The sequence below is a fragment of the Fibroporia radiculosa genome, assembly GCF_000313525.1.
Source record: "Fibroporia radiculosa TFFH 294 genomic supercontigs, scaffold1339, whole genome shotgun sequence".
Classification (NCBI taxonomy): domain Eukaryota; kingdom Fungi; phylum Basidiomycota; class Agaricomycetes; order Polyporales; family Fibroporiaceae; genus Fibroporia; species Fibroporia radiculosa.
The window spans coordinates 1-17,532 of record NW_012133606.1 but is presented as its reverse complement, the minus strand read 5'-3'; the positions used below and the strand labels follow the sequence as shown (position 1 = coordinate 17,532).

General features: G+C 50.0%; 6 protein-coding genes across 6 annotated transcripts; 3 read left to right on the top strand and 3 right to left on the bottom strand.

The window, feature by feature from the left end:
- Positions 1-720: 720 nt before the first annotated feature.
- On the bottom strand, positions 721-2,156 carry FIBRA_08644 (uncharacterized protein; the record flags this gene model as incomplete). The annotated part of the gene is made up of 5 exons (XM_012330278.1): positions 721-883; positions 951-1,218; positions 1,278-1,569; positions 1,628-2,052; positions 2,111-2,156. The coding sequence occupies 5 exons, from the start codon at positions 2,154-2,156 to the stop codon at positions 721-723; spliced, it is 1,194 nt and encodes a 397-aa protein (XP_012185668.1).
- Positions 2,157-2,477: 321 nt separating this feature from the next.
- FIBRA_08643 (uncharacterized protein) lies at positions 2,478-4,822 on the top strand (the record flags this gene model as incomplete). The annotated part of the gene is made up of 10 exons (XM_012330277.1): positions 2,478-2,778; positions 2,831-2,966; positions 3,019-3,136; positions 3,190-3,281; positions 3,333-3,789; positions 3,841-4,081; positions 4,138-4,197; positions 4,255-4,528; positions 4,587-4,666; positions 4,725-4,822. The coding sequence occupies 10 exons, from the start codon at positions 2,478-2,480 to the stop codon at positions 4,820-4,822; spliced, it is 1,857 nt and encodes a 618-aa protein (XP_012185667.1).
- Positions 4,823-5,508: 686 nt separating this feature from the next.
- Positions 5,509-9,330, top strand: FIBRA_08642 (uncharacterized protein; the record flags this gene model as incomplete). Its single annotated transcript, XM_012330276.1, has 15 exons — positions 5,509-5,890; positions 5,951-6,051; positions 6,101-6,416; positions 6,470-6,987; positions 7,052-7,590; positions 7,644-7,689; positions 7,744-7,804; positions 7,858-7,893; positions 7,949-8,117; positions 8,171-8,238; positions 8,295-8,383; positions 8,447-8,514; positions 8,574-8,712; positions 8,770-8,907; positions 8,965-9,330. The coding sequence occupies 15 exons, from the start codon at positions 5,509-5,511 to the stop codon at positions 9,328-9,330; spliced, it is 3,036 nt and encodes a 1,011-aa protein (XP_012185666.1).
- Positions 9,331-9,581: 251 nt separating this feature from the next.
- On the bottom strand, positions 9,582-13,648 carry FIBRA_08641 (uncharacterized protein; the record flags this gene model as incomplete). The annotated part of the gene is made up of 14 exons (XM_012330275.1): positions 9,582-9,678; positions 9,734-9,860; positions 9,916-10,000; positions 10,054-10,428; positions 10,480-10,988; positions 11,054-11,112; positions 11,162-11,204; positions 11,251-11,284; positions 11,336-11,737; positions 11,794-12,688; positions 12,754-12,884; positions 12,942-13,378; positions 13,431-13,482; positions 13,544-13,648. 14 exons carry the CDS (start codon positions 13,646-13,648, stop codon positions 9,582-9,584), a joined length of 3,351 nt encoding a protein of 1,116 aa, XP_012185665.1.
- Positions 13,649-13,907: 259 nt separating this feature from the next.
- On the top strand, positions 13,908-15,587 carry FIBRA_08640 (uncharacterized protein; the record flags this gene model as incomplete). Its single annotated transcript, XM_012330274.1, has 8 exons — positions 13,908-14,123; positions 14,173-14,219; positions 14,268-14,501; positions 14,552-14,708; positions 14,766-14,975; positions 15,026-15,169; positions 15,225-15,419; positions 15,474-15,587. 8 exons carry the CDS (start codon positions 13,908-13,910, stop codon positions 15,585-15,587), a joined length of 1,317 nt encoding a protein of 438 aa, XP_012185664.1.
- Positions 15,588-15,875: 288 nt separating this feature from the next.
- On the bottom strand, positions 15,876-17,393 carry FIBRA_08639 (uncharacterized protein; the record flags this gene model as incomplete). Its single annotated transcript, XM_012330273.1, has 5 exons — positions 15,876-15,995; positions 16,050-16,547; positions 16,598-16,941; positions 16,995-17,066; positions 17,120-17,393. 5 exons carry the CDS (start codon positions 17,391-17,393, stop codon positions 15,876-15,878), a joined length of 1,308 nt encoding a protein of 435 aa, XP_012185663.1.
- Positions 17,394-17,532: the final 139 nt, after the last annotated feature.

Below are 17,532 nucleotides of genomic sequence, written 5' to 3'. Positions count from 1 at the left end.
TTGTTGATACTCAGAGGAATATGGTGCCAGGGCACTGACAATAATCACTCCTTTGACTCTCGTTTCAATATTGCTACAGCGTTGCTAAAACCAGATGAGTGTCATTCTTGAATTTGTTGTGGACCAGAATCCTCCAACTTGTATCGACTTGCTCATAATCGACTCCAACATGAACTCCAAACATTATATTTCATCATGACTACAGCGGCTTGCTTGACGTTTATGCTGTTCAGGGTAATGGCGGGATATTAATATACGCATCCCAAGACCCAAGAGATCAGAGGGAACAGACGAACGGACGTTCATAGCGACCGTAGCAAAATCGCACATCGAATCGTAAGTCCACCAGCCGCGAGTAGACACGTCTAAACAGTTGAAGATTGTGCCACATTGCTGGGATTATCGGCGAATGTGATGAAGCCGTTTCGATATCTTCCGATGCATAATCTCGCGCACCATAGCCTGATACCTAAATTCCCTGCTGCGCAGACGGTGGAGATCTCATACGGTTTAGCCAAGGGGAAAACGACATTTGTTCACCTGATGGATGGTACATGATGAGAATTTATTAATACGTATCCCAAAGGCCAACTAAGGCAAACACACAAGTACATTTCACGCAGAGCCTATACAAGACAGGGTCAACGTGTCTCTACATACCCTTGCTTGCTCAGGTCTATTCTGCCAAGTAATTGGTGACGACATGGTTGATGACATCTTCTAGCCGGTGGTCGCGTCTGCAACCTGAGATGAGGTGTTCTGCGAACGCGCTGGAGTTGAAATCGTGGCAGCATCCAAATAATGCATCTCCGAGCACGCCCGCAGTCTCTGCGCAGCCTGTTCCGGAGTAAGGTCGCGCTGCGGTTCTGCCATCAGCTCAAAACTATACACATTAAAAATAGCGTTAGCTACGCTCTGGCCAAGTACAGCTCAGGATGCCGTAGACTCACCCCACCAGGAACTTGCGCACACTCGCGCTTCGCAGAAGCGGGGGTGCGAAATGCAGATGAAGATGTGCGACATTCTCTTCGTCATCGGTGTCCGAGTGCTCCGCCTGAGAAGGGATGGGCCTTTGGTGTATACCCATAGAATATGCAAATGAGCAGGAGAAGAGGTTGTCGTAGCGCTTCGTGACTCGTGAGAGAATGTCTGCGAACGCAGTCTTTTCCACTGCTGTCAGATCCGTGATGGAAGGGACATGCCGAGCATACGGAAGTACTATTATTCGCGAGACGTGAGTATAGACAATGGCTGGGAAGAGTGAACCGTGCGCTCACGTAGAATCTCGAATGGCCATATCGCCCACCAGGGAACCAGGGCGACCCAGTGATCATTCTTGACGACCACCCGACCGGTATCATTGTCCACTCCCACCTCAAAATGTACATATTCGCAGAGCATACATGGGCGATCACAAGGACCACGAGGTGCACCGGAAGACTGCACGTCGGTTAGCGCGTAGCGCTTCAGGTTGGCCAGCTCCGTAGCGGGAAGCGACGGAACGGTCGAGAGCGACCAGACCTGTCCGTGGGGGTGTGGGTTCGAGCAGCCCATCATAGCACCTTTGTTCTGTGCGTCAAAACAGATGAGTGAGACACCGATCGCGCAGTCAGCATCTCGGCCTTACCTCGAATATCTGCACGTATTTGATACCGTCCTCGGCACCCCGCTTCCTGTAGATTGTGCACCATTCGTCCACGACGCGTTCGATATCAGGAATGGGAAGCCTGGAGAGGGTCAGGTCGTGTCGTGGATGGAAGATCAGGACGTCGCAGCCGCCTTGCACGGGCTGCGTCGTGAGAAGCGGATGAGGGGCGCGAGGCGCGAGCGGACCAGGCGGGGGTAGAACCGCGGCAAAGTCGTTCTCAAATATCATGGTGTGATCGTACACAGCGTTGTGCTGGCCGCCCGCGCGTTCATTTCCAGGACAGAGGTAGCACTTGGGGTCGTACTCGGGGAGCTGTGAAGCTTGTGGCAGTTCTGTCTGACCTTGCCAGGGCCGCTTCGTGCGATGAGGGGATACGAGGACGTGCTCGTTTGTGAGAGGGTTTACTATGTGAGATCAATCAGAAAATATATACAGCAGATGTGAAGTTGCGAGAAGACATACGTCGACGATGCGGATGTGTGGTTGGATCGAATTCAATTTCAGCCATATTCAACACAGGTAAATCTGCTGGCTTTTTCTCGTTCTTCAAGACTAGCCAGACCTCGAGTGAGGGGGGTGATGGTTATCAAAGAGAGCGTTGAATATTCGGAGGACATGGCGAAGGAGAGGATCGTTTCTTTCCAGGCTGAACGAATGTCCACTGGCCCGAGTCAGGCCGACCCCGGCCCGGTTCGATCAGTAACATCACGTGACTCACATATTCCTTCAGTCGCTTTTGAGCCTCATGTGGACTGAAGTCGTTCGGTCAATGCTCACTGCAAGTCACTTCAGCCGCTTACTTTTACCTTTTATACAACACTAGAAAGAGATGCCTACTGAGTCGGCACCGAAGCGAAGGCGAATACAACGCTCTCCATCTCCTGCTTACAAGCTCGACGATGCAGACGACTCCTACGAACCTTACATTCCCGTCGCACAGCGCCGCCAAGCCAGACTCGCAAAACTCACTTCCTGGGGTGTCGATAAGGACAAGTCAAGGTCGCCACAAGATGAGCAAGATGAGCGAGAAGACGAGGAGCGTGAGGAAGAGCGGCGGAGGGAGAAGGCACGGAAAGAGCGGACATTGTTGATGGAGGCACAGGAAGTGCATGAAAAGAAGGCTGCAGAAGGTGCGCATTCGTGCTTTGCGATGGGGTTGCCAGAAATCACAGAGTTCATAAGATGCAAAGAAGACGGAAGCTGAGAAAGCGGAGGAGGCAGACGCAGAAATCCTTGCCGCTATCGCAAGCCGGAAGAAGCTGGCTTCAGATCTGGAGCTGGCGAAAGGAGTGCAGTACACAGAGTCTATGAAAACAACGTATGTCTCTTCTATCTTCCATCAATATCCTTGTATAGAACTTGCCTCGCAGGTGGCGACCACCAAAATTCATACGCGACAGGAGTGAGGAGGAGCACCGACTGTTACGCGAGAAGTATCACATCCTTGTCGACGGGGAAGATATCCCGCCACCAATTGACAATTTTACAGTATGCTGAACTCATTCCCGGCTCCATCATATGCTTATTCCAACGTTATTTAGGACATGAAGGTACCTGACATCCTTGTCAAGTTCCTCAAATCTAAGCGCATATTCACACCTACACCTATTCAACTCCAAGGTATACCTACTGCGTATGTTGTTCATTTTTCTTTTCCTGACGTCGAACGCTCACGCACTCACAGTTGCGCTGGTCGCGATATGATTGGCATTGCATTCACTGGTTCGGGGAAGACACTCGCATTTTGCCTCCCCGTAATCATGCTTGCTCTTGAAGAGGAGTCGAAACTGCCCTTTGTGCGCGGGGAAGGACCCGTGGGAGTAATTTTGTGTCCCTCGCGTGAGCTGGCCACTCAAACGTACGAGAACGTACTCACCTGGACGAGCGCTCTCTCGAAGGAAGGTCGATACCCGTCATTAAACGTGCTACTATGCATAGGAGGCATCTCGATGAGTGACCAGAGCCATGTGATGAACAAAGGGCTGCACATAGTTGTTGCGACTCCTGGACGACTCATTGACATGCTGGAAAAGAAACGGTTCACGTTCGACAGTTGCAAATACTTGTGCATGGATGAAGCCGATCGCATGATTGATCTGGGGTTCGAAGACGATGTCCGAAATATTATGAGCTTCTTCAAGGTACTGTGTCGTCATTTCAAGCCATGTAATTTCATATTAACATATGCTCAGCACCAAAGGCAAACACTGCTCTTTTCGGCGACAATGCCCCGAAAAATTCAAGACTTTGCGCAACAATCACTGGTCAAGCCTATCCTCGTCAACGTCGGACGGGCAGGTGCAGCAAATCTAGACGTATTACAGGTCGTGGAATACGTGAAGCAGGAGGCCAAGATGGTTTATCTTCTAGAATGTCTGCAGAAGACACCCCCGCCTGTCATTATATTCAGCGAAAACAAGAACGAAGTGGATGGTGTGGTATCTTTATGGTTTGGCCGACATCACAAGTTCTGACACTTTGAAATGCAGATATCCAGGAGTACCTGCTTCTCAAAGGCGTCGAGGCTGTGGCGATTCACGGATCTAAGAGTGCGTATCTCATCTGTTGTTCCGGTCTTTCCGATCATCTCACGTTTGTGCCATCAGCCCAGGAAGAACGGCAATATGCGATCAAGGCGTTCAAGTCGGGTGCCAAGGATGTCATGGTAGCCTCTGGTGTTGCCTCGAAGGGACTGGATTTCAACGATATCCAGCATGTTATCATTTTCTCCATGCCAAAGGAGATTGAAGATTACGTGCACCAAATCGGGCGTACGGGCCGTAGTGGGAAGACGGGGATCGCGACAACGTTCGTGAATATGAACACGCCAGAGCAGACGCTGCTCGACTTGAAGTACTTGTTAATGGAGGCAGGGCAGAAGTATGTGGCACATAGCACGCATCATCCGTGTAGAGAACTGATTGTTGTTATTTGGTAGAGTACCTCCGTTCTTGCTCAGTATCGATGATCCTCGGGCCGCGCAGGGCGGATCGCTCAAAGGCTGTCCCGTGTGTGGAGGTATGTCAGCGCTTGTTGTCGTTGTCGTTGTCGATTTGATTCATGTGCCTATTCTTAGGTCTTGGGCATGGCATCTCGAATTGTCCAAAGCTGGAGGATACCCAGCGACGACAGATGGCCTCGCACAGGATATCCGACGACAGAGGTGGCTATTGATTCTGTGGAACGCATTTGTTTGTACGTGTAGTCTAAGTCATTCATGTGTCGGCTTATGCACCGCGTGTGTGTGTCTGATCTCGTGTTGGAAAGGGTGTGGCCAGCCCACCGCAGCTATGACGCAGCCTCGTGTATCTCATCAGTGGGATTGGAAGATGGCACTGCTAGCATTCGCAGTGACGCTCACGGGGGAATGTCGGACGACTACGGTCTAGGGGGTTAGAACGGAGACCGTCGAGATGTTCTTTCGCGAAACGGAAGACAGGCTTCGAGTCGGAGCAGGAAATGACTTCTACGATGTGCCAGACATTTATGCGAGGCTGGCGAGGCTACGAGGTGAAGGTGGGAGTCGAGGCGTGTGTCGTAGAGATAGAAATAGTACCAGGCCGTTGCGGTGCGGACCCGGGTCAGTTAGACTACATACAGTAGAGGGCGTAGAGGACGTGTATGTATGCGATCGGGAGGACATGATAGACGCCCGTTGTCACCCTGCGAGTCTGCGACGCGGCCGGACGACGAAAGCTGTCCGCGGAAGCGACGTCGGCGCTTGGACGAGGTCTCGCCACTTTGTCGCCATGAGTGGCCGATCTTCACTTCCGCTCGTGCGACAATATGTACTTCATTCACGACACCGTCTTCCCGCTTCTTGGATCTTCATCCCCTCCTGGTAGTCCGCCCTCCAAACAATGGGCCCCAGGGCTCTCAAACTCAAGGCATGCTATCAGTCTGTCGCCCAATCCCTTCTTCATTTCGGTAGCCTCTATCTCGAACGACGTCCGTTAGCCAGGCTGCTTTCAACCTTTCTATGCTGCCTCGCCATTGTTGTTCATCCTGTTTCCCGCTTCGGCGGAGCGTACGCGTATCTAGTGCTCCCATTCCAAGCACTCATTTTCAGTGTGCAGGAAAGTCTCGCTCAGCAGCTTGAGCTGACAATCCTGAATCTCATTGGAGCGCTTTTGGCTATCGCCATCTCGACTCTGGCAAAGTTTCTCGCTTCCTTGGCACCTTATGACTCTACCGCATCTAGGGCAACTTGCGCCATCTTCCTGATTTTCATCAGCTTCTGCGGTGAGTCCATATTGTCCTTGACAGTGGCGTTTCGTCTCATCGTTCCACAATCCGCCGCAGCCGGGTTCGTGAAGAGTCGGCTGGTCCGTCTGACTGTGTCTATGCGCATCTCGCTTTTTGTGTCTACCTGGCTCTTGACAGTGAACATTGGAGATTCTTCTGTAAGTATATGCGCCTAGCACTGTCCTAGTTAAACTGAATTTCTTACAGAAAGTCTTGTCCGACTCGGGTGACTTCCTATATGTCACAATCGCCCCAGCAGTGCTCAGTTTGGCGGCGTTACTCATTGTCATGACTGCCTATCGCTGGTCTTCGTCCAGCTTTGCAGGCGATATGGCAGCATCCTTTGCTTTGTTACAGCGATGTTTGTCCGTCAGTGTCGAGGGCATTCAAGGAGGTCAGCGTAAAATGAATGCGGACTCTATGGAAATCCTGCAACTCCAAAGTCAACTATTACAGAGATCCATTATTCTCAACGAGACATACTCACAGGCGGCTTTTGAGCTTAGAGTCGGACGCTTAAGCTGTATGTCTCTCATCTGGTTATTATCATTCTGACCCAATAATGCTCTTGAATAGTAAAATCGATCCGACCTCTGATTGGTGTCGTTGAACATCTGCGCCGGACGCTTTCGTGGGGAATGTTCGCCACCGAGCGAAAGCCCAGTACAGCCGTTTCTAGTCGGGCGACATCCCGTCGAGGTTCCGTTCGTCGTTTGGGGAATTTTATGGCACAGCCAGTGTTGCTGTCTCACGAAAAATTCATATCCTCCATTGAGGTTCCTGCACTCTCCCTGGGGCATGCAATTATTGCTGCATTACAAGCTGTCGAAATGTTGATCTCCCTGTCGTTCAACCAGAACAAGAGCACGTCTTCCGCTGCTACCTCTAACGGGCTGGTGCGTTTGGGGTCTGGTCCTGCGAAGCATGCACTTCATGTGGCGGAACAAACTTTGGTCAAGGCACGGAACGAGGCAAGGGAGCGTCTAGAACATACGCTCAATGAAATGGATCTTGAGCAGCGGGCACTCGGGCAGAACACGTATTATCCCAAGGAGGTGCTTGATGGCAGTTTGATTATGATCGCCTTGCTGCAGGTGAGTTTTGAGTCTCTGGACCGGTCTCAAGCTCTCATATTGGGTGTGTGTGGCAACTGAGTAGATGGCGCAAGAGATGCGTGGAGCCTTGCAGATTGCCGATCGCATGTACACCCAGTACGAAGAGTCCACTATGCGCCTCTGGTACCCGCGTATATCCCTCGCCTGGCTTGGCGTGCCTCCAGCTCACATCATCTCCGATGATGTCGACGCTACCCTGCAGTTGCGCCCCGCGGTCACCACTTCGAGTTGGGGCGGCACAAGCTCGGAGGTTGATCTGACGGTCGCGGAGGCGAAGGAGGGTCTTGCAGAGCGTGGATTCACTACGGACGTCAGGAGGCTTCCCAGCGGCTTGACGTATGAGACGTTTGACGAGAAGGGGAAGCAGCATCCGGCCTCGAGGAAACGTTCACCGTGGGACATCTTGGCGCTGTTGTTCTCGCACCTATGGGCGCTGCCACGGATGATTCGCACGCGAATATGGCTGGCCAAGCTCAATCGGACGGTGGTGCACTCGGAGCATGTCAAGCATGCGATGAAGAACGCGATTGGGGTTGCCGTACTCAGCTTTCCCGCATTTATGCCGGCCAATTCAGCAGGCGAGTATTTACCTTTCAGAGTGCTTAAGATCGTGTAGCTCAAGTGAGTTTTGTTAGGCCACCAATGGTTCACATTCTGGCATGGACAATGGATGGTCATCAGGTATGTTTCAGCACAGGCTTTGACTGAGACTGAGTGGCTTACACCCGCACGCAGCTACGTCTGGGTTTTGGAGACAAACACTGGAGCAACCTGGAGAGTGGGATACCTACGTTTGGTATGTGAACTGTATTTTGTGTCTCGTAAATTCTTTCACTGAACATCTATCAGGTCGGCACGACTCTTGCCGCCATTTATGCATACATTGTGAGTCTCAGCGCCCCACTCGTTCTGAAATTCTAATACAATCCACTTTACTAAGGTTTGGCTGATTTGTCGTATGAACCCATACGGCCTCACTATACTGGTTACGGTAAGGTGCTCTTGGGTCGTGAAGTGGCTTTTAGGGCTCATCGCATACAACAGGCAGCGGACGTTCCCTTTACCTGGCTGATTACTCGCGCAGCCCTCCCTCAGCTTGCCGTGCCTGCGTAAGCTCTTCCAATTTTTCCTCATACAAAGCGATTGCTCACGCCGGGCACAGTGCTGTAGCGCTACCTATTGTAGCCTTCGCACAGTATGTTAATCCTGGGACAACCACTAAAGTTGTGGGTATGTGGGCGCGGACATTGCTTTTCATTCCGGTTTCACTAAACCATTATTTACAGATATCGCTGCGATGCGTATTTTGATGATAACCATCGGAATTGTTGGGGCGCTGCTCATGAATAGCGTCGTCTTTCCTCGACATTGTCGGGTAACTATCAACCCCTTGGGCTGTCATGAATCTCCAAGATCGCTTACCATGCAATCATTTCAGGTCCTTTTTCTGTCCGAAACCAGCAGTACCCTTGGTTTAATGAGCGCACTATATATGGCACTCGGAAAGTTAGTCTTCGGGACATCTCATCCTATTAGAGTGCCATTATTGACGGTCAAAACTGCAGCGACATCTTTCGAAAGCAGCCGTGCTACATACACCCTCAAAGAAAGAGAATTTTGAAGCTTGAGTTGCACATTCGGAGCCAGCTGCATCGTCTTTCAGCCCTCATCACAACAATGCACGACGAAATTAGTCTTCTTCCTGTAAGTCCATCGCTTGTACCCGTACAAATGTTACTTGACTTTGTACATCCTACTCAGAAACCGCTTGCACGATATCGCAGAATTGTCACGTTAATGCAGAGGCTCCTTGACGGGATGACGGGGTTGCGGAAGATCAGGGAGAACATTCCTCGTCGGGAAACGGTTTCAAACGTATATAATGAACGGCATGAATTTGTAAGTCCATTGCCATCTAGCGACCGTGACAGCTAGCTCACCTTACTATACTCATAGCTCTCATGCGTGTGTATCACGTTGTATGCATGTCAGCACGCGTTCCGCGCTCGCGAGTCGCTGCCCCAGTTTTTACCGTCTCCACGACACGCCTTAGATAACCTGGAGGAACACATACAGCAAAGCATTCGTAACGCTCGCGAAGCGAATGTGAATGCTATGGGCCTTTCTCTCGTTTATGCGTTCGCCGAGCAGGAGGTGCTGAGACACATGGTCGACACTCTCGAGGAGCTGTTGGAGCTGACAGGACGACTGTTCGGGACCTCGGCATGGATGACGAATGAGCAGCATATGTCGATGGCAAGCGTTGCTGAAGATCCCGGAGACCATGCTTGGTACAGCACAATGAGGTGGGAGGAGGCGTGATCTATTTGTTTGCGGACTTGTCTGGAGCAGTTTATCGTCATCATTCATACCGGCAGTGGGGTTCACGTCCAGGAGTCAGGTGGTGGTAATGTATTGCATGGGATTCTACTTTAGAAATGCATCAACTATGCTCTAACTTACACAGATCTACAATATACCAAGATGGTGGAGATTTACAATATGTAGACATAGACATCACTAGTGTAATGAAGCGACAGGTACATGCACATAATGATAAACATACTGAACAGCTATCGTCCCGGTCGCTTTGTCGAAGGTGGCTTTGTCCGCTGATAATCAAATTTATCGTGTAATTCGCCTATGGAAGCCGCGGATTTTGCTTTCGTTCTGAGATGCATCACATGAGACATTGGCTTATTTTAGCACCGATAGCTGTACTTACGCCTTGGAACCCCGTCTATGGACATGTTTCTTTACACAACAATCGAGGAATCTCATGGAATACAGCTTAAAGGGACCTTGCGGATCAACTTCGAATTCAATGAGAGCTTTGTTGAAATCGTTGAGGTCTGTCAGACGTACTATCAGGTAATCGACGTAACGAGATTGTCAGGCACACCTCACCTGCAATATCAACGAGGCTCAAATATTCTAGCAAGCCGCTGTCAACGATTTCTTCTGGATTCAGCTCTCCTACCTCATCAGCTATCTAGGCAGAAGACTCATAAGCCAAAGAAAGGAATATTCACTTATTCCATTCACCTGCTGGCGTAGCCGTTCGAGCTCCCGCTTATGTGCGCGCAAGTTGGCGTCGTCCGACTTGTCGGAGAATTCGATCTCGAACTCTTCGTCCATCACCGGGAGAGGCCGACGGGCGGCGACCTTCTTGGGGCTCGGTACGAATTGAATGTCGTCGTCAGATTGCCAGAAATCTTCCTCGTCATCTCCAGAGGATACTATGGGATCGTCGGGGATTTGCGGAGGCTTATTCGCAGACTTGGCTGCGGTCGTCACATTAGAGGATGGCCGTTTCGAACGTTGTAGTGCATTGGTGGTGGGCCGCTTGCTGGTTCCCGCTCGCATCTCGATGGTCAGCCGTTCTCCTCTTGAGATGAAGTGGTCTCCTTTGGCTGTGACCTAACGAAGCATACTTGAGCCAATTACATACTCAGTTCAATGTAGACATACCCGCAGATAAGACGATCCCCATTCACCATTTTGAACAGTCACCGAGTCAAAAATGCCCATGGCATCTAGGCGATCAACCAGTCGTTCAGCACATTCACGAGATGTACCCTTGCCGCATGCGAAATGAGGGTGCTGGTGCAGGTTTTTGTCCTTGATCGCTTTGTTGGTGCTACCACGGACAGCATCGAGGAACTGATTCCGTGTGACCCTTTCCCCACCAGCTACGATGGCTTGAGCGAATTGGATGAATTGCACCGCCAAGGTCGTGACATCGTGCCGTTCTACACCCTGTGGGTTGCTGCAGTTATCGCAGCCAAGGTGACACTTCCGATGATCAAATTGCTCGCTGTAATAGGCGAGCACTTGCGTCCGACGGCAGTCGACGTCGTTCTGACAATACTGCACAACCCGCTGTAATTCTTCTTCCTGGTGCGATTTCTCTTGATGATTGGTGTCCCTATTATCCCTGATTTGTCTTCGCCGGCTGATAGCATCGCCATAGGAGTAATCTAGATAATGTAAGGTGGACAGCGATGCGTGATACACCCCTTAAATCCCAGCTAAATATACTCACATAAGAGACAATCGGCAGGTTTCCCATCTCTCCCCGCGCGTCCTGTCTCCTGGTAATATCTGATAATCCGTTAGTTATTGAACATGGAGACGGTCTTTGTATACGCACCCATCGAGGTCGTTCGGAAGATCGCGATGAATCACGAATCGCACTGCGGAGCATGTGAGCACTAGGCCGTCGATATAACACTAGCTCACCGTCAGGCTTATCTACACCCATTCCAAAGGCTACCTGTAACATGACAATTAGTACTTTGACTGAGAAAACACATATTTATACTACCGTCGCGACGATAATCTTGCATCTGCCGGTTTGCCAGCGTGCTTGAACGTCTTTCCGGTCTGCTGATATCATTCCAGCATGATAATGCAAAGCATCTAAACGATATTGGTCGCGTAAGGTCTTGGCCAGTTCTTCACACGATTTGCGACTTTGACAATAGATGATACCAGTCTCATTCGAGTGTTGCGTGACAATAAAATCCACCATATCCTTGATGTAGCCCTTCTTTGATCGGATTTCATAAAACAGGTTCTGTCGATTCATTGATTGCCAGAGAATCTCGCAGTCCTTAATCTTGAGGAGACGAATGATATCAGTTTTAACCTGCTCAGTCGCCGTTGCGGTGAGAGCCATTATAGGAATCTTGGGGAATTCATCGCGCAATCGTCCAAGGAGCTTATACTGGGAAGGACATCACATCATGACGAGCGACTCGAGCGTGAGCACATTACACTCACCGCTTCACGAAAGTCTCTACCCCATTTGACAATACAATGAGCTTCATCTATTGGAAATCGCGCCAACAAGCCTTTTGAGTACAATCCTTTCAAAATCGACAAAAATTCCCCGCTATGTTGCAACTTCTCCGGCGTTGCATAAACAATCAAGGGCTTGTTTCCCGTACCGTATGCGCGCAGATGAGATGCTACTCGCGCGGATTCCTCTCTGTCTTGATCAGAATTAAAGTATAGCACATCAATACCCTTGCGATTCAGCTGTTCGACCTGATCCTGCATGAGCGCCAGAAGAGGGCTTATAACAACCGTAACGCCTCGTGTCACCCCAGATGTGCAGATCGCAGGAAGTTGGTAACAGAGACTCTTGCCACCACCAGTGGGCATAAGAACAAGTGTATCACGTCCAGTCATAGTTGCAATGATAGTCTCAAGTTGATTTTTCCGGAAGGATGTAAGGCCAAAGCACCGTTGAAGCTTATCCAAGACCTCCGGGTAATATATCGATTTCGTCAAATTGCTGTTATGCACAACGGCGGGCTCTGGCGAAAGCGACAGCGTCACAGAGCGAGGCACAGGTAATGAGGGTCCCTTTGCGGTTGCCCCATGTGCAGCGACCATTTGCATCGATCCATCATCTGGTAGAGACATTGCCCGCGGATAGTCATTAGTGTCATCATATACCACTTTAGATCTTGAAGTACTAGCGACGACTTCCGTCGATGTCTTGACCGGTTCTTGAGCCGAAAAGTACAATGACGACCTGGGCTTCACGCTATATGGGTTATGCGAAGGCGGTGTAGGCAACCATGCTGGATCGGGTATTATTGGCCGCTCGCCTTTGCTCAAGGACGTGCGGATGGCCATGATAATCTTGATGCGATACTCAAGAATCTTACTGGAGTATAGACAATAATTTTGGTCGGAGCGCTCCACGAAGCTGCGTGCAATGCAAGAACTCACTCGAAATCCAGTAACATGCCAACATCGTGACCAGAATTGGGTCCGGAGCTGGCCTGTCTGATCCATTCAGAAATCTCGTTGCGTCTCGTGATATTACTATTTAATGCCATATTGAGCTCGTCCTCAGATTTCTTGGGATTTCATTTTTGATTAACCATGGAGTAATCAAGGTGATCGGGAAGCCTTACCAACAACAGGTCCGACCAATTCAGCGGGTATGACTGTACTATATTGAGTGGAGATGTGAGAATGGAATCTTTCTGGGTTTCGTAGGAAAGGTGATCCAATCGTATGCCTGCGTTACCGCGAGTTCCGAGAGTTGGTGGATGGTCCTTGTCTTTGCCTTTGTCCTTGGGACTTGATGCGAAGACATTCTCTTTGTCCAACTTCTCGTCTATCTTGACGCGTTTTGCACTACCAATCATCTCAAAATCCACAGGAAAATCGGAGGACAATCTCTTGGCGGGTACCCTTGTCACGGACGGCCCAGTCGGACTGGATTCAGCCGAAGAGACGTCGACAACGATAGTGTTGTCCGCAGGAAATGTCGAATGAAGTGGAAGAGGTTTACTCTTTCCAAATCCAGGTGTCGAAAAAGAGGGGAGTGGGTTCTTCAATTTCCGGTCTGGGCATATACCGGTCAGAAACTGTCAGACGGCAACAAATCATTAACTTACTCGTGACCTGCTCTGGTGTGTTGAACGATGTGGAAGGCTTGAATTTGGAAGCCTTTCATTGAAAGTGAACTCATTGACAATGACAATAATAATTGCGTATCTCAAAGACCTACCTTTTGCTGGTCGTGAACATTGCGATTAGCTGGACTTTGTGGTGCCGTCGCCCCGTTGACACGTCTCAGCCTCAGATCTTCTAGGTTGTTCCTGGGGCCAGACATATTCGGGAAAATTCAGCAGCAGCAGACTCTGCGACTGAGGCGATTTATTATCGAGCAGGGCAGATGACAGGATTCATTGGCTCTTAGGAGGACTTGTCTGGGTAAGGGCGGAAGCGCGAGCGTGCTTCGCGCTGCAGGTCGCGTCGTGCATGTGACCGACGCGTCTTCGCATTTCCCCGAAGGACTGCCGCCTCTTTGGGACAGCGCGCCACAACAGCGCGATGCTCGTCTTCTGCTTCCCCCGTCGGCCGTGTCCACCATGGCTGGGCAGTTCTGGTTTCCCTCTATGACTGTCCCGGAGATCGTCGACGCGTTCAACGGCTGGGGCTATACCATCAGCCACGAAGATGTGGCCCGACCATCGCCTGAGTTCGTACTGGGCATTTATAGTGCATGTCTGGAGCAAGTTACCGGAATCAACACAAGTGTACTGCAATCTCCAGCAGAAGCAGCGCTGGCTTTCTCCGATAATTCTGTATGTGACATAATGCAATCATCGAGATTGTATGCTAAGAGCCCACAAGGACCTATATACAGATGCATTGTCGCAGAACCTCTTACTATATCATTTGTAAGCACCTGGCGCTACAAGCCATCTCCCTTTGCTCATCTTCCTCAGACAACGCTTTGCGGCAGCGGCCCAATGCGCGGACTTCAGCGCGAAGGACCTCTATTTCCCTGAACCAGAACGGACACGTTCTCTATTCTCCGCATTCATCAATTTTGTGAAGTTCTCAGAGCAATGCGAAAGCTTTATCACTGGACTTCGTGAAAAGTCTGCAAATGTCATTGACGAGCGCAACAAGGTAGCTGCAGAAGTAATTGAAGTTCACCAGAGGGTGAATGCAATCAAGTCCGAATTCCATACTTCAATAGTCTGATCACTCGCTAAAATATGCGTAGGGAAAAACGCGCAGAAGATGAGCCCAAATGCGAAGTACTCCGACAAGAAAATACTTCGATGACTGAGCAGCTCGTAAAGTACAAGGAAACACAATTGTCTCTCCTCAAAGACCTCGAATCTTTGAGGCAGGATATCGAGGCTATCCTCCAGAGTAAAGTAGGCACTTTTCGTTTCAAATACAGTAAAGTGTGTCCAAACCATACATGTGTTTAGGAAGATGTAAACAAAGAGAGTGCCTTGATATCGGACGCAGTAAGCCGGACGCGTTCGCGCATTGTACAGTCTCCCGAACGGATTAAACGCAAAATTGTCACCATGGGTACCACGGCTACAGAGGACAAGAGAACGGTGGCCACACACGAGACCAAGATCCGCGACCTACAGACGAAAATCGCTGCCTTGCTTAACATCGAGAAGGCTAGTGTCTACGTTGTCTCCCATGACTGAATGCGACATTGAGTTCTATACCGTAGGACGTGCGCTCGTGTGTCGAGCAGTTGCAAGTCATTGAAAAGGAGACAAATGCCCTGGACGCTTCCCAGAAGGAGTTGACCGATTTAAGAGATCAGCTTGACCAGAAGAAAGGCGAACGAAATGAGCTCCAGATGAAGCGCGAAGTATGAGTATAGATAGCTTCTCCTCACGGCAGGTCTCAAACCCATGATCATCTAGAGGGTCTATAAGCAATTGTCCAACGCGCAAGAGAAACTCGAAAGGGCGCAACGACATGCCGAAGACAAGCGGCTAGCGAGCCAACAAACGATTGAGCGACTCCAGCGCGAATACGAGGAAATGGCTGTAGAGCGCCGGGACAATGATAAGCAAGTAGAGGAATTGCGAGCGGAAGCGGATGAGATTGAACGGAAGGTATGTGCAGATGATTTGATGAACTCAATGTTCAAGTATCTCACAAATATGCAGATGGCGGACCATCTGAAAAAGAATCAAGCGGAGCTGAATGAACTTTTGACCGAGTACTGGAGGCTAAGGCATGAAACCGGTAAAGTCTCTGTCGCACAAACACTACGTTACTAAGGCTGATTCACGTAACAGAAGTTTACATGGAGACGTTAGCTAATAAACTAGGCATGCAAGTCACAAGTACACGAGTGTAGTATAATGAGCAGTACATTGCGCAACTAATGTATAAGGTTATACAGTGCAGGAATATATACATACAAGTCATAATAATATTGAGCCAAGTTTGGAGGGACACCTTAGCCCTTCAAGAAGGGTGTGCGATTCAGTGTTTCTTCCGAGTAGCCGCTACAATTTCAACACAATCTTGACAATACCACTTGGCTTTTGTACTGGGAGCCTGCATCAACCCCACACAGCCAAGATGGAACTGAGTCGGAGATCGACAATTAGGTACATCTTATTTAAAGATGGGCGAAAACTTGCCCATTCGCGTTCACATCCGTCCCTGTCACAGGCAATCATCTACCAAGACATACTCAGTACTGGTGTTCACAGCTACTGGAGATTTATACACACCTCTCCGTAGGAGACTTGATTGCAATAGCAATAACGGGGTTCGTTTGGGTCAATGGGCATGTCGCCGCCGTTGAGAGCCACTGACGCCAGAGGAGGTACGGTCAGTGTCAGTCCAGACGATGCTGCAGGCATATCGGCGTCCTCGTCCCCGGGAGGCTTAACAACGCTCTTTTTCTTCCTTGACCATTTCGCCACTCTTCTCCTTCTAGGACGAACTGGAGTCCCATCTTGACCAGTGGTGGGCGTTTCTGTCGAAACGACTCCTAACGTCACCTCACCTGTGTCCGAGGGCTCGATTTCAGCTGGCGAGGGCATTTCTTCAATTGTAGTCGGCAATAATAGCGGACTGGGTGGCGGACGGTGTGGGCGTATGCCAGTTGGGACAACTACTTCAGGTAAAATGATGGATGCAGGGTGAGTGCCAGGTCGAAGACCAAGAGAGATTGATGTTTCCTGCTCCTTAATTGCGCGGTCAAGATCACGAATGTATCTGTCCACCTGAAGACATGTCTGAGCATGAGCCTCAGCACAAGAGAACATCTACGCACCAAATTATAAGCGAACAGGGCGACGTTGACCTTCTCATTGGTAGCGCGGACAATCTCTTCGGATGACTGGGCAATGAGTGTGAGTAGCTGTCTCGAAGGTCCCGGCAATTTGTGGAGCTCGGGTGAGGGACGAGCGGAAGACTGTCTGGAAGTTTCCTCCCCTGATATAACGGATGCAGGTGATAGGTTTTCCGACGCGCTCTGGAATAATGTATCCCGCGCGCTTGTGCCTCGCTCAACAACCTCATTGGTTCCATCTCCATTGACAGCTTCAAATCTTTCAACTAGTGCTTTGCGAAGAATAATATACTTCTTGAGGCTGAGTAGCAGGATGCTTTCGTGTGCTGCTCAAATCGCCTTCGTAAGATGTATGGATCGGAAATAAGGGCGTACGCACAATGCACTTGCTGGTCCAGTTCCAGCATCAGCGTGAACGAGCGATGTAGTGACAAGGGCAACTGCTCCAAAACTATTTGTGTTCAACTGTTGGTTATCAGGGAGAATGTTGACCTGCGAGCTCACTCTCGTAATTCTCCTCTTTGAAACCATCCCATATCTCCTGCTCCTTCACCGGCTCTGGGCTCTCGTTCGCTGCAGCTTCCTCCTCGGCTTGAGTTGTTTCATCTTCCTCTCCATTCGCAGGAATGTTTTCGATATTACCATCTTCATGCTCACCCATCTCGCTTTGCTTGGTATCCGCTTCGACGCCAGCTTCAGTAGGCTCAATATTTTCGGACTGTTCGTCTTCTGGGAATGCATCTACACGCCGTCTCTTACGAGTTCTGCGGTAAGTCATAGATTAGTGCTGGACTCTTGAGAGGTGTACGAGTCAAACTGGATGAGCGGATAGTAGTGTATTAAAAAGAGTCTCCGACGCGCCTCAAGCGCCGCTTCTTGCACCTTAACCACCACCATCTCCGTTAGACGCCCGCCTC